Below are 13,844 nucleotides of genomic sequence, written 5' to 3'. Positions count from 1 at the left end.
TCCCATGCTAAGCCTTGGGAATTAAATATTTATTTTTATTTAATAAAAACCCCTTATGTCTCCCATGTAGGCATCCCCATTTAAAAACAACTTAAATTTACTTTTAAAAGTACTCCTTTACACTACTTTATAAAGTCATTTAATATATATTAACATTAAGTTAAATATTTAACTTATAATATTAACATAATTTAAAATAATACTCCTAATCACCAAATATTGCCAAATAATCAACATTAAATGCAATCACCAACCATTCCAAAGTGAAACTGCTACCAACTGACCAAGTCATTGCCCACACCTACACTTATTAAAAATAGTAAAAATGAACTAATTGTCCGAAACTACCTCAAAAGTGTCATATTGCATATCTTACTAAACTGAGCTCAAGGCAACACCTATAAATGCCAGATAAGCTGAACTGCAGGGTCTCCAAGTCCCAAAGATTACCATAACTCAATCACATTTGCCTATGGAAACCTGCTGAATAGACTAACAATCACCAAGATGTTAGTGCTTAGGAAGGGGACATTATAAAACAATATTTTGATAAACTCTATTTGGAAGTCATCATGCAAATCATGCAAAATCGAGCCTTTCTTCATTTCAAAATGGCATCTAGATCTTGTGTTAATAATGTCATTTGTTCAAGGCTACCACTAAGTTGTATGATAATGAATAATTAGTGTACTCTGAACTTTGTTTTTTCTAGTAAGTATCATAGGACCTAGATAGTATCAAAGTACAAGTCTGCTACATACTATGAATCAGCTCAGTATAGCTCTTGTAAAATACGAGTATAGTATCAACTAGAAACAACAGCACATGGCAACTTCCAACTTTTTGTAACTATTTTCTTAATAGACTATAATATTACACCAAGATTTTTTTTTTTCAAATTTTAATTTATTTTTTACATTAGTTCAATAGTCATCCCCTCACCATTGCCATCCCATCCCAGTAATCCACAAAACTAATTACCATCCCCAAGACTACATTCCCCCATCCCCAAAATCTAGAGAAAGATTGGAATCAAATAATATTGTTCTCTTAATTTCCTTGCAATACACATAGTCCTATATTCAAAATCAAGAATATAATTTGTAATATCAGCTTCAAAACATTACAACCAAAATGCTCATTATTCTATTATATGGTGAGAATAAGACACCTCACCCTTGCCTAGTGCTTCACAACAGCTAGAGAGAACACATATAATAAGGTGTAAATTACATATACTGTATGATATATAAGTTCAAATATATGCCTACACTAACAATAGAGAAAATCATATAAATGAGAAAACAAAAATACATAAAAAAACATGGTGAATAAGAATGAAGGTTTCGGGTGATGAAGAGCTGTCCTTACATTACTGGACCTTGGCAGCAAAAATAACAATGAATTAATGAATCAAACAAATTTTTTTGTAAGTATTAATACCTCAGAATCAGTTGGCAGTTTGAAACATCGAGCAACTAGGCATAAATTAAACTTTTTCAAAAAAAAATTGTCATTCCTTTTTAACTTTTTTCCATTTATAATTTTTTTTTTTAATAAACAGATGTCCAAGGACAGCTCGCCAGTCTCAGGACATCTGAGATGTCCTTGGCTGTCTCAATGATAGCTAATGTTCCTGGAACACTTCCTGTTTCCATTTTCAGAGATATTTCCCAAACTTCTAAAATTTTGAGGACAATCAGGCAACATTACCTAGTCATAACCACATACCAAAAACAGTACGCAACAGGGATGCCCAAGAAAGGCCCTAGGATGTGTTGTCATGTCGCCATCTTTTTGATGCAATTCCCACATTGCATCTGATGAATAAAGACACTTAAAAATTTCTAAGTGTCAAAAGTTAATAAGGAAAAAGTAACTTTCATAAAGTTACTTTATAAGCCTAAGTTTCTTTTTTTTAATAAAGGCTTATGTTTGAATAAAGTGCTATGCGTACCTTTTAATAAAGTGGCCCCTTTAATGTCAATGCCCCCTTTGCTCAAATCACTTAAATGACATGGCATGGTGGGACCCTTGCCATGTCATGCTTTAAAAGCCTTTAAGCCTTTAAGCTGCATGGACCCAAAAGATGCCAAGGAAGATGCCTTTTGAGTTGGATTCCAATGGGATATTCCATTTAGGGCTACGCCGCTCTTTGGAAAAGGTTATTAGACATTTTGGAGGAGAGAATTGGGATCATGTTATTATTTTATTTCTGATTTTCTCTGCTTCACATCAGCAGCAGAAATTGCAGGTGTTTGGAGGACATAAACCCTCAGATTTGCATTGGTAGTGGAGGTGTGTAATGTCCCCTTTTCTAGGTGACATGAGATGAGCAGGGGTTGACCTACCATTCGAGTTCCCGTAGGTCAATGACATGGTTAGGGGAATCATTCTGAGGGTCATGGAGTTTTGCAGGGGCTATATGAGCCATTTTGGACCTTCAGACGACAATTCCTATTTTTTAGGGAGAACTGGCAATTGACTGAATGACCACCTGGGGGACCAAGGAGTAGAGCAGGATCCTTTTGAGTAGTTATAGGTGTTTGGAGAGAGGTTCCTACTTTTTAGGGCGATTCCCTACTTTTTAAGAGGTTGTGGCAGTTTCCATATTTGAGATTCCAGGGGACCATACCATGGTTTCAGTTTCAGGAAGATTGGGTGTGTTTCCTAGTTTCTAGGAGTATCCCTAGATTTTAGGGATGGGATTGCCAGTTGGCCCATCTTGTCCGGCATCAATCAGAGATAGGTGACGAAGTCAGATTCATGTTTGGTTGGTTATTTTGGGCTATTATTGGATCTATGGAAATATTTTAATATATTTAAATATTTCCTAAGTTAGCGATTAAATAAATTAAAATAAGGCTATGTATATAGCCATTCCGGAGTAATAAGGGGTTTTTGGCTTCATCTGGTTTGATATGCCTATGTGTTATAGCTCGTTAGAAAAGTCTTGAACTTTGCTACATGATTCTCACCTCCCGGAGTCTTTTTGGATGCTTGAAGCTATTTATTCGCAATAAAGTGATATTTTTCTATAGTTTGATGCCATAATTGGGAAGTGTCACTTTAATTAAAAAGCGCAAGCTTTATTATTCTTTAGGGTTCGACTTGCAAAGGGAAAGGAGTTATAAGGAGATGAAAACCTAATTGATAGCATCTTTGATCATTTTGAAACTTGCGAATTTGGGAATTGCTCTGGAAGAGTGATTTTGGTCTGGGACGTAAACCCCAGGTCTGAACTTGTTGGGACGTAGCCCTCAGCAGGAGTTGACAGTGGATCTATCCAGGATTGCACAGAGATTGTCAGAGGTAGAAGACACATCTTCTTGGCCTGAAGATTCAACATGCATATTGGGGGTTTCAACAGGGCGGTTGGTCTATTTCAGCTAGCAGGTGATTTGCAGCAGCTTCCACACCTCCTTTACAACCACGCCTTGTTTGTATGTTGGCTTGAAGCGTTGTATTCAGCTTATTTGATCTTCCTTGTTCTTTGCCAGTAATATTCCTCCATCTGGCATCAATCCAGATTGAGAACAGCTCCAAATAAATGTATGGATTCTTGCTGAATACAAAACTAGGTTATTTGCCTAGTATGATTTGCAGTATTTTCAGATTGCTTAAGTGTTCTTACATATGAACATTGTTTACTATTTTATTTCACAGTTGTTGCTATTTATCAATTACTTTACTTATCACATCAAAACCCAAAAAGAAACAATCTCTTTCTGCAACTTCTATCTATTCTATAAGATCACCTGAAAATTACAAAAATATAGTATGTTTAATTAAGAATTTACAGCAGCAACAGTAAAAGGATCCATTTGGGATCTTTCAAGGTGTACCCACTAATTTGCCCACGTGGGACAAGGATGTGCCTTGTCTAGACCCATTGCGGGTCAATTTAGCAACAAAACCAGCCCAGCAATCACCCTTAGGTATGATACATCAGCTCTGAGCAGTTTGTCTTGAAATTGCAGCAAGTGTGGGTTTCATAATTGCAGCCATACCATTCCAGGCAAGGCCGTACCATTCTAGAAGGTTGTGCATCAATTTAAAATTAAATGGAGGGTTCTACCTCCATTTCTTGTGCTTGATCTAATTGTTGGGATTAGAAAGGGCAATGTGAAAGAAATAACAGTCAACTGACTAGATTTGTGATGAGGGTGAGCAAAACAGTGGGAAAAGAAGGTCAAAATTGTATAATTTTGCCTGGCAAAGGTTGGATTTCCAGCTGGTAATTGGGTTCTTGCCCAATTTGTTATTGGTAATTCATCTTATGGCAGAATAAGTAGATTGGATCCACTGATCTGCTCCTACACCATCTTTCTCAGCTTGTATCCATTTTCTGAATAGCAAACCAGCCTCAAACCCTAGCACTGAATCTTTGATATGTTTTTTGTTTGTACATGTGAATGTTATTTCACTTCTAGATGATTGTAATCTGCTGTCATATAAAAATCAGAAGCTGATCTCTTGATAACAGTTCATTTTTATGTTGTTTCTTGTCATGTGTTGCAAACCCCATCACCAAAAAAACAACACAAAAGAAACAAACTCTTCTGCATCTTCTGTCTAGTCTCTAAGAACACCAAAAAGGCCCCAAATATAGTTTATTAAATTAAAATTAAAACAGGGCATCAAAAGACCTATTTAGGGATCTTTCAGTGGTATCAGAGCCATGATCCTGCCAGCCTAAGAATCATCAAAGTAATTCTATGCAGCAGGGCAGATTTGGTACCTACAGATATTACACACGCAAGAGACCTAGAGTGGATTTAAATTTTGTCATAGAACCACCCTTTGCGACTAATATGGGTGATATACCTGAAGGACGGAGGAGTTCACCCAGACAGGAGAGACAGATTCCACTCAATCCTGATGAGATTATGAGAAGGCTGAAGCACAGCCAAGAATTGTTGAAGCAATCAACAAGTTACAGGACACACTTGACAAAATGGATTTGACAAATAATAGAAGGCACAGGAGCCATAGCAGGACAGTATTAGCTACAGGAAGTAAGGGCAACAGTAGAATTCCATCTTCCCTGAGTAGTTCATTCATCTCACCACGGAGGGACAGGACCCATACTAGGACAACGGATAGGCCTATGCTCCCACGGTTCACTCCTAGAGATGTACCACCATTGGCTGAGCCTCATAATGGAATCACCTTCCAGGACACTGTCATGGCAACCAGCGATGAGTGGGCACTTTTACCACAGCATGTTAGGGATGCCTTTCCCTTACATCAGTACTGTATGCAGTGTAGGGATGCTAACCGAAGTCCGAATGACAGGTGGCCCAGACAACAATGGAATAATGATCTAAGGAGAGCTACTGGTAAGCTCTCTATGTCCACATTTGATGGTGTTGGTTCTACCAGTGCACGAACTTGGGTCCACAAATTGGACATCTATTTATCCCTGAAGCCCATGACTGAAGATGAGGCTATACAGTTTGTTGTTTTACACCTGGAGGGAGTTGCATATGACTGGTGGCACCATGGTTTGGTTACGCAAAACCATACTCTTATTCACTCTTATACTGAGTTCACCAAGAGATTGATTGCCAGGTTTGACAGGAAGGATATAGAGTTGTATTACAGGGACTTAGCTCTACTTAGGCAGTCAAAACATGTGGAAACTTATATTAATGAGTTTCAACGGATAGTAGTGATGGTTCCTGAGATGCCTAATAGGAGAGTGGTTATGTTGTTTATTGAGGGTCTACATGAGAAACTCAGAGGACTGGTTAAGGCTTTAAGGCCTAGGACATTACAGGAGGCCATTCAGCTTACCTTAGACCTTGACACTACTCCTCCCCCATCCACTTTCCAGCAAAACAAAAACTTCACCAGGAACTTGAAACCTTTCCAAAAGACTTCTCAGTTTCAGCAAGGCAATACTTTTGCCCCAAAATTTGATCCGAAGTCTAGGAATGAGTTAAGAAGGAAGAAACTATGTTTTACTTGCAAGGAGCCTTGGGAACCCGGTCACCGATGCAGTGGAAAGGGAAAGATCCATCTTATTGAGGTCCATTTAGATGATGATGAGGACCATGTTGCTGATTCAGATCCAGATGATGAGTATGATGATCAGAAGACACCTCAGATTCAGTTAGATGTTCATGAGGGTATTGATATGGCTGATGTTGTCGTGGCTACACTTTCAGGATACCCTAAGTTTGATGCTTTCAAACTTAAGGGTACTATTCAGCGGCGGCGTGTTGTGTGTCTAGTTGATACTGGTGCTACACACAACTTCATCAGTGAGGAGTTGATTGACAGGTATGGTATTACCCCGAAGGAGTTTTCTGGTTTTGGAGTGAAGGTAGCGGATGGAGCTATCTTAGGTTGCACTAAGAGAGTGCCACAGTTGCGGATACAGATGAAGGACTACACCTTGATTGATGACTTCCATGTCTTACGGTTGGAGGACTATGATGTAGTTCTGGGTACACAGTGGTTGCAAGGTATTGGCAGGTACATTATTGATCATCGTAAGATGCAGCTTGAGTTCATGAAGGGTGGAAAGAAGACCATTCTGAGGGCATGTTCGGATGGAGGTCCTAAGGTGGTTTCTTCTCACAGAATGGAAACTATTTGCAGACACCAAGATATTATTTGGGCTACTCAATGCTTTGTATCATCTAGGAAGTCACCAGTGAAGGATGAAAGGACTTTTCACATTGATATTCAGACTATCTTAGATGAGCATGGAGTGGTGTTTGGAGACATTCCATCTGGTGTACCCCCTGATAGAGGTTTTGAGCATGTCATCGAGCTTGAGGATGCTAAGCCAGTTATGACCACACCTTATAGGCATCCCAAGGCTTATAAGGATGAGATTGAGAAGACCATCAGGGAACTTCTGGATATGGGGTTTATTAGACCCAGTTCTAGTCCATTTGCTTCTTCAGTCGTTCTTGTGAAGAAGAAAGATGGCACTCTGAGAATGTGCATTGACTACCGTGCATTGAACAAGAAGACCATTAAAAACAGATACCCCATTCCCTGTATTACAGAGTTGTTAGATGAGTTACATGGGGCAGTGTACTTCTCGAAGATAGATCTTCGTTCAGGGTACCATCCGATTAAGGTGAGAGAGTCGTACATTCAGAAGACTGCTTTCAGATGCCACTATGGTCATTACGAGTTCTTGGTGATGCCATTCGGCCTCACTAATGCTCCTGCCACTTTTCAATCTTGTATGAACCATCTGTTCAACAGGCAGCTACGTAAGTTTGTTTTGGTGTTCTTTGATGACATCTTGATTTACAACAGATCTTGGGAAGAACACTTGTTACATCTTGAGGAGGTCTTGAGTATCATAGAATCACAGTCACTGTATGCCAAATTGTCAAAGTGTGATTTTGGGTTATCTAAAATCTTATATCTGGGTCATGTGATTGGTGTAGATGGGGTTAAGGTGCATCAAGAGAAGATACAGGCCATTGTTGATTGGCCACCACCCAAGAACATATCTGAGTTACGTGGTTTCCTTGGTCTGTGTGCATACTTCAGGAGATTTGTCAAAGGTTATTCACAGCTTGCAGCACCATTGACAAATCTTACAAGGAAAGGGGCTTTTGGTTGGTCTCCGAAAGCACAGGTGGTATTTGACAGGCTTAAGCAGGTAATGAGCTCTTGTCCCGTTTTAGCATTACCTAATTTCACTCAGCCCTTTTTAGTAGAATGTGATGCTTCAGGTGAAGGTGTGGGAGCTATATTGATGCAAAATCATCACCCCATTGTTTATGAGTAGGAAATTGAAACTTAATGAGAAACTGTATTCTACTTATGACAAGGAAATGCTTGCAATTATGCATGCATTGACTAAATTCAGACAATATCTAGTTGGCTGCAAATTTGTGGTGAGAACTGATCACAATAGTCTGAAATATTTCTTGGAGCAAAAGGATCTCAGTGAAAGGCAGCAAAAATGGGTTTCTAAGGTCCAAGCATATGATTTTAACATAGAATATGTCAAAGGGAAGAATAATGTTGCTGCTGATGCATTATCTAGGAGACCTTCATCTGTTGTCCTATGTTCCTTATGTGAAGTCTCAGCTGATTGGAAATCTTAGCTGTTGGTAGAGCATTCAAAGAATCAGTTTGCATGTGAGGTCATGGATGGGATTATTCAGGATGAGAGTTATTCAGTTATTGATGATATCATTTACTATAAAGAAGGGATTTATTTAGTACCTGAATCCACACTTCAAAATCAGATTATGCATACATTTCATGATTCTCCAATAGCGGGACATCAGGGATATGGAAAAACTTACAAACAAATCAGGGAGAGATTCTCATGGAAGGGTCTTAAGAGTGATATTCTACAACATGTGCATGAGTGTGTTACTTGCCAACAAAATAAAATTGAAAACACACACCCTACTGGTCCGCTGCAACCACTTCCCATCCCGGATCAAAAGTGGGCTGGAATATCTATGGATTGCATTACTGGACTTCCCAAGGTCTAAGGGAAAGATTGCATTTATGTTGTGGTGGACAGATTGACTAAATATGCCCATTTCTTTCCCATAGCATCAGATTACACAGCATCACAGGTTGCTGATTTGTTTTTCAAAGAGATCTTCCGATTACATGGTCTTCCAAAGACCATTGTGAGTGACCGTGACAGTAGGTTCATGAGTGCCTTTTGGCAAGAGTTGTTCAAACTCGTTGGTACAGAATTGACTCCCGGTACTAGTTACCACCCTCAGACGGATGGCCAGATAGAGATTGTCAACAAATGGATAGAGGGGTATCTACGTAACTATGTTTCCGAACAGCAGTGTGCATGGGTTCGTTGTTTGTATTTGGGGGAGTTCTGCTATAATACTACATACCACATGTCCATTGAGATGACTCCATTTCATGCACTATATGGTTATGATGTCGTGAGGTTCACTGACTTAGCTTTGGCTGATAATAGAGTGCCTTTGGCTTGGAATTGGTTATAGGAGAATCAAGATATATTAAAATCTCTCAAGAACAATATTCAGCAAGCTCAAAATCAGCAGAAGATGTATGCTGATAGGCATCGAGTTGAGAGATCTTTTGAGATTGGGGATATGGTCTTTTTACATCTTCAACCTTATAGGCAAAGCTCAGTTAAGGTTAAGGGAGCTGAGAAGTTGAAGCCCAAGTTTTATGGGTCTTATAGAGTGTTGAGGAGAAAGGGTGAGGTAGCATATGAGATAGAGCTTCCTCCTGAGAGTAACATTCACAATATCTTTCATGTATCATGCCTCAAAAAGACAATTGGTCAGGGTATTGTAGCATCTCCAGTACTGCCACTGTTGGATGATGAAGGCAAACTGGTTATGATTCCTGTTGAGATTCTGGAACAGCGAGAGAGGCATTTGAGGAACAAGGTGATCAAGAAATATTTGGTTAGTTGGAAAGATTTACCCATTGAGGATGCTACTTGGGAAGGAGAAGAGATTCTTAAGCATCTAACCCTATCTTTGCTTGTGGGCAAGCAAATCCGGGAAGGGGAGGTTGTCATGGCGCCATCTTTTTGATGCAATTCCCACATTGCATCTGATGAATAAAGACACTTAAAAATTTCTAAGTGTCAAAAGTTAATAAGGAAAAAGTAACTTTCATAAAGTTACTTTATAAGCCTAAGTTTCTTTTTTTTAATAAAGGTTTATGTTTGAATAAAGTGCTATGCGTACCTTTTAATAAAGTGGCCCCTTTAATGTCAATGCCCCCTTTGCTCAAATCACTTAAATGACATGGCATGGTGGGACCCTTGCCATGTCATGCTTTAAAAGCCTTTAAGCCTTTAAGTTGCGTGGACCCAAAAGATACCAAGGAAGATGCCTTTTGAGTTGGATTCCAATGGAATATTCCATTGAGGGCTACGACACTCTTTGGAAAAGGTTAGACATTTTGGAGGAGAGAATTGGGATCATATTATTATTTTATTTCTGATTTTTTGTGCTTTGCATCAGCAGCAGAAATTGCAGGTGTTTGGAGGACATAAACCCTCAGATTTGCATTGGTAGTGGAGGTGTACCCACTAATTTGCCCACGTGGGACAAGGATGTGCCTTGTCTAGACCCATTGGGGGTCAATTTAGCAACAAAACCAGCCCAACAATCACCCTTAGGTATGATACATCAGTTCTGAGCAGTTTATCTTAAAATTGCAGCAAGTGTGGGTTTCATAATTGCAGCCGTACTATTCTAGGCAAGGCCATACCATTCTAGAAGGCTATGCATCAATTTAAAATTAAATGGAGGGTTCTAACTCCATTTCTTGTGCTTGATCTCATTGTTGGGATTAGAAAGGGCAGTGTGAAAGAAATCACAGTCAACTGACTAGATTTGTGATCAGGGTGAGCAAAACAGTGGGAAAAGAAGGTCAAAATTGTATAATTTTGCCTGGCAAAGGTTGGATTTCCAGCTGGTAATTGGGTTCTTGCCCAATTTGTTATTGGTAATTCATCTTATGGCAAAATAAGCAGATTGGATCCACTGATCTGCTCCAACACCATCCTTCTCAGCTTGTATCCATTTTCTGAATAGCAAACCAGCCTCAAACCCTAGCACTGGATCTTTGGTATGTTTTCTGCTTGTACATGTGAATGTTATTTCACTTCTAGATGATTGTAATCTGCTGTCATATAAAAATCAGAAGCTGATCTCTTGATTACAATTCATTTTTATGTTGTTTCTTGTCATGTGTTGCAAACCCCATCACCAAAAAAACAACAAAAAAGAAATAAACTCTTCTGCATCTTCTGTCTAGTCTCTAAGAACACCAAAAAGGCCCTAAATATAGTTTATTAAATTAAAATTAAAACAGGGCATCAAAAGACCTATTTAGGGATCTTTCATGTGTCCCCTTTACTTTATCGAACATGGAACATAACATAGCCAATAAGGGCTGCTTGTGCAATTAATTTCATGAAATAACATGATTAAAGGTTTTGTTACTGAACATTTTACAATAAAGCCAAAAACCAGCTTATTGGAAATTTGAACCAAATAAAACCATACAAGATAAAATAATACAATGGTATAATCTACAGCTGTTACAGTTACCTGACTGTTACGCATAAATGGAGATCCAAACATTTCCACCAACACAAGGGCACAGAAGACTACAAAACCAAGTCCCACATAATACCTATGACCAAATGGAAGTTTCACATCACCATTGCCTGTGCATAATGCTTCAGATGTTAACACCTGCATGTCACAATGTAAACATGAATATTTGTATAAAACTATATCAAATAATCGTACATTATAAAAAGAAATACAAAGAAAAAACTGTCATTTCCTCCATTTGCTCCTTGTCCATTTTTTTATCAAGAATGAAATCCACTCCTTACTTCCATTGCTATATCAAAACAAAATGTCTCAAAATAGTGGTTTTAAAAAAATCAGGTACCAGTCGGATGTTTCTTTCATAGACAATCATTTTAATTAAAAAACAAATTGTATTTAATGTCTCTATCAAGGTTCTGTTGTTTTGTAAGGAAATAAGATATGGGGTTCAGTTACTTTTGTACCTTATGATACCTTCTCTTACTTGACCACTTGCTTCACATTCTCAATTCAAGCGTCTTCCTAATTCTTTGTCATCTTCATGATCACCATAAAAGGATATATGTAGGGTTTAGGTTTTTAACTCCACATCATGAACCTCCATTTCTCTAGGTTGCAATTACAAGCATATCCAAAGGGAATGCTAACAGTAAAAGGGGATGCGTAGAGAAATAATATGTATATTTTAAGCTCTGTCTGTTTGCATGTCAAAAAACTAAAAGAGATGCTATACAGACATAACAGATAGTATTGTTTAACTTCCAATGTTGTTTTAATCAGACTTGTGTACTTAAAGTAAATAAATTTGAGGGAAAAGACTTTAAGATAGGTTTAGTTGTTCAAGTCTTAGACAATGTAATGTCCCCACTTAAAAATATAATTAAATAATAATAAAATTAAAACACAAAAGAATAAAAATAAAAATTAAATTAAAATATAAAAGAATATAATTAAAATTTGATTAAAGTTAATGAATGGTCAAAAGGCATGAAATGATAAGTTGGGACTCCCCCAAATATGAGGTATAAATGGGAGAGGAGAACTCATTTGAAGGGGGATAATTTGAGGAATCAGAAGTGCAGATCTGATTTAAATAAGAAGTGCAGATCTAATTGTAAAGGTTGCATCCCTTTCAGAGGGCAGAAATAACGAAGAGTTGCACTCTTTCAAAGGGTGCTAATGGTGAAAGGGTGTGTCTCTTGCCAAAGGGCATACAAGATGAAGAGGTGTGACCTCTCCCTCACATTGAGAGATATAAAGGAAAGGAATCAAAGCATCCAGTGACATCACCATCGATAAGACTAGATCAGAATTGTTATTAAGTTACAAGCAGTAACATCCTTATTCTTGGTGCCTGGTGGCATGCATGGGGATGTGCTTAATATGTATGCTTATTATATGAAGCCTGGTAATGTTCTTATGCAGAATTTAATAGTAATATTAATATAGACTGCAATATGTATGACAGTCATACTTAATTTCATATGCATTCATAGTACAACAAGATATTGACATATTTACAGTCCCAAGCTCTTAACCAGTTTTAATTCCTTTTTCCAGAGGACTGGTGTGATGCTGTTAGGGAGAGGTGGAGTAAAAACATCTTATGATAGATGAGCCCCAAGGCTGAAAGAACTTATGATCCTGAAATCTAGTCTGCAGGCCCCAAGGGTGAATGGACTGAGGTTCCGGTAATCTGGGCTGCATTAGAGAGATGGTATCATCACGCCTTAGACAAGCAAGTCTCCCATCAAGGATTCGAAGTTTGAAGGGGACTAAGATTTACCTTAGTCATTAATTCGTTATTACTAGAGCATGGTAGGTAGTAATGAATGTTTCCCATTGGGAAAAAGAGAGCCTATAAAGAGGGGACATGACAGACAAGAAGTTCTATGGTTTAAATTAAGAAAATATCATGATGATGTTGGGAAAACATGTCTCAATATTGCATTCCTAATTTTCATTTTAATATATTTTGTATGCACTTGCTATTTCATCTTCTAGTGATTTTATCTTTTGCTAGGAAATTTGGTGTCTGATGTACCATTTGGAGGATGACTAGATTTTGTCTATTGTGGTATTTTGGTCTCACATGAGGATGTAGACATCCCACTTTGAGGTGGCACGGTTGGGCCATGTGTCGTTATCTTGCGATGTGTGCAAGGTCATCATGAAGGGAGTTACATATGAAAGATTGTATAATGCATAAGAGCATGCAAGAGGGAGGTTACATTGGAATCTTGATCACCATTGTGATAGGTTGGTACACTTGTCATGGAGCATCTTTGAGTAGGTTGAATAAGGAAAAATTGGGGCACCATTGTGATAGGTTGGTACACTTGTCATGGAGCATCTTTGAGTATGTTGAATAAGGAAAAATTGGGGCACCCGAATTTGATTGGTCAAATATGAAGTTTGTGCAATGTAATATATGATAGGAATATGCTAAATAACCAAGAGGATCTTTTACCTATGAGGGTTGACATAACGTAACGATTATTGGGGAAATGGCAAGTTTCAGCCCTATAGATATATGAAAACATGACTATTAAAAGACAAGTAATCCCTCATTGATTTACAATTTTACCCATATTAAAGCAACTTGGCCCTATTGATACTTCTTGTGCCCAATCTGAAGCCAATCTGAAGCTCAATGATTGTGTTATATGAGGCTCAGTCATCATAAAAAAAAATCATTTATGTGTCAAGGGAAAGTCAATAATAGTCCTTTATGGTTTGATCATGTGCATGTCAAAGTCCAATATTTCAAAT

At 38.1% G+C, this 13,844-nt stretch overlaps 1 protein-coding gene across 2 annotated transcripts in view; it reads right to left on the bottom strand.

Annotated features, from left to right (window-relative positions):
* The window catches only part of LOC131064116 (uric acid-xanthine permease), a 307,219-nt gene that overhangs the window by 148,497 nt on the left and 144,878 nt on the right, over positions 1–13,844 (bottom strand). For both annotated transcript variants that reach the window (XM_057998146.2, XM_057998145.2), the window contains exon 7: positions 11,064–11,210. In XM_057998146.2, coding sequence (XP_057854129.2) covers positions 11,064–11,210 — 147 coding nt within the window. The remainder of the gene's footprint in view (positions 1–11,063; positions 11,211–13,844) is intronic.

This window comes from Cryptomeria japonica, chromosome 5, assembly GCF_030272615.1.
Source record: "Cryptomeria japonica chromosome 5, Sugi_1.0, whole genome shotgun sequence".
Taxonomy (NCBI): domain Eukaryota; kingdom Viridiplantae; phylum Streptophyta; class Pinopsida; order Cupressales; family Cupressaceae; genus Cryptomeria; species Cryptomeria japonica.
This window is presented reverse-complemented; position numbering and strand designations above follow the sequence as displayed.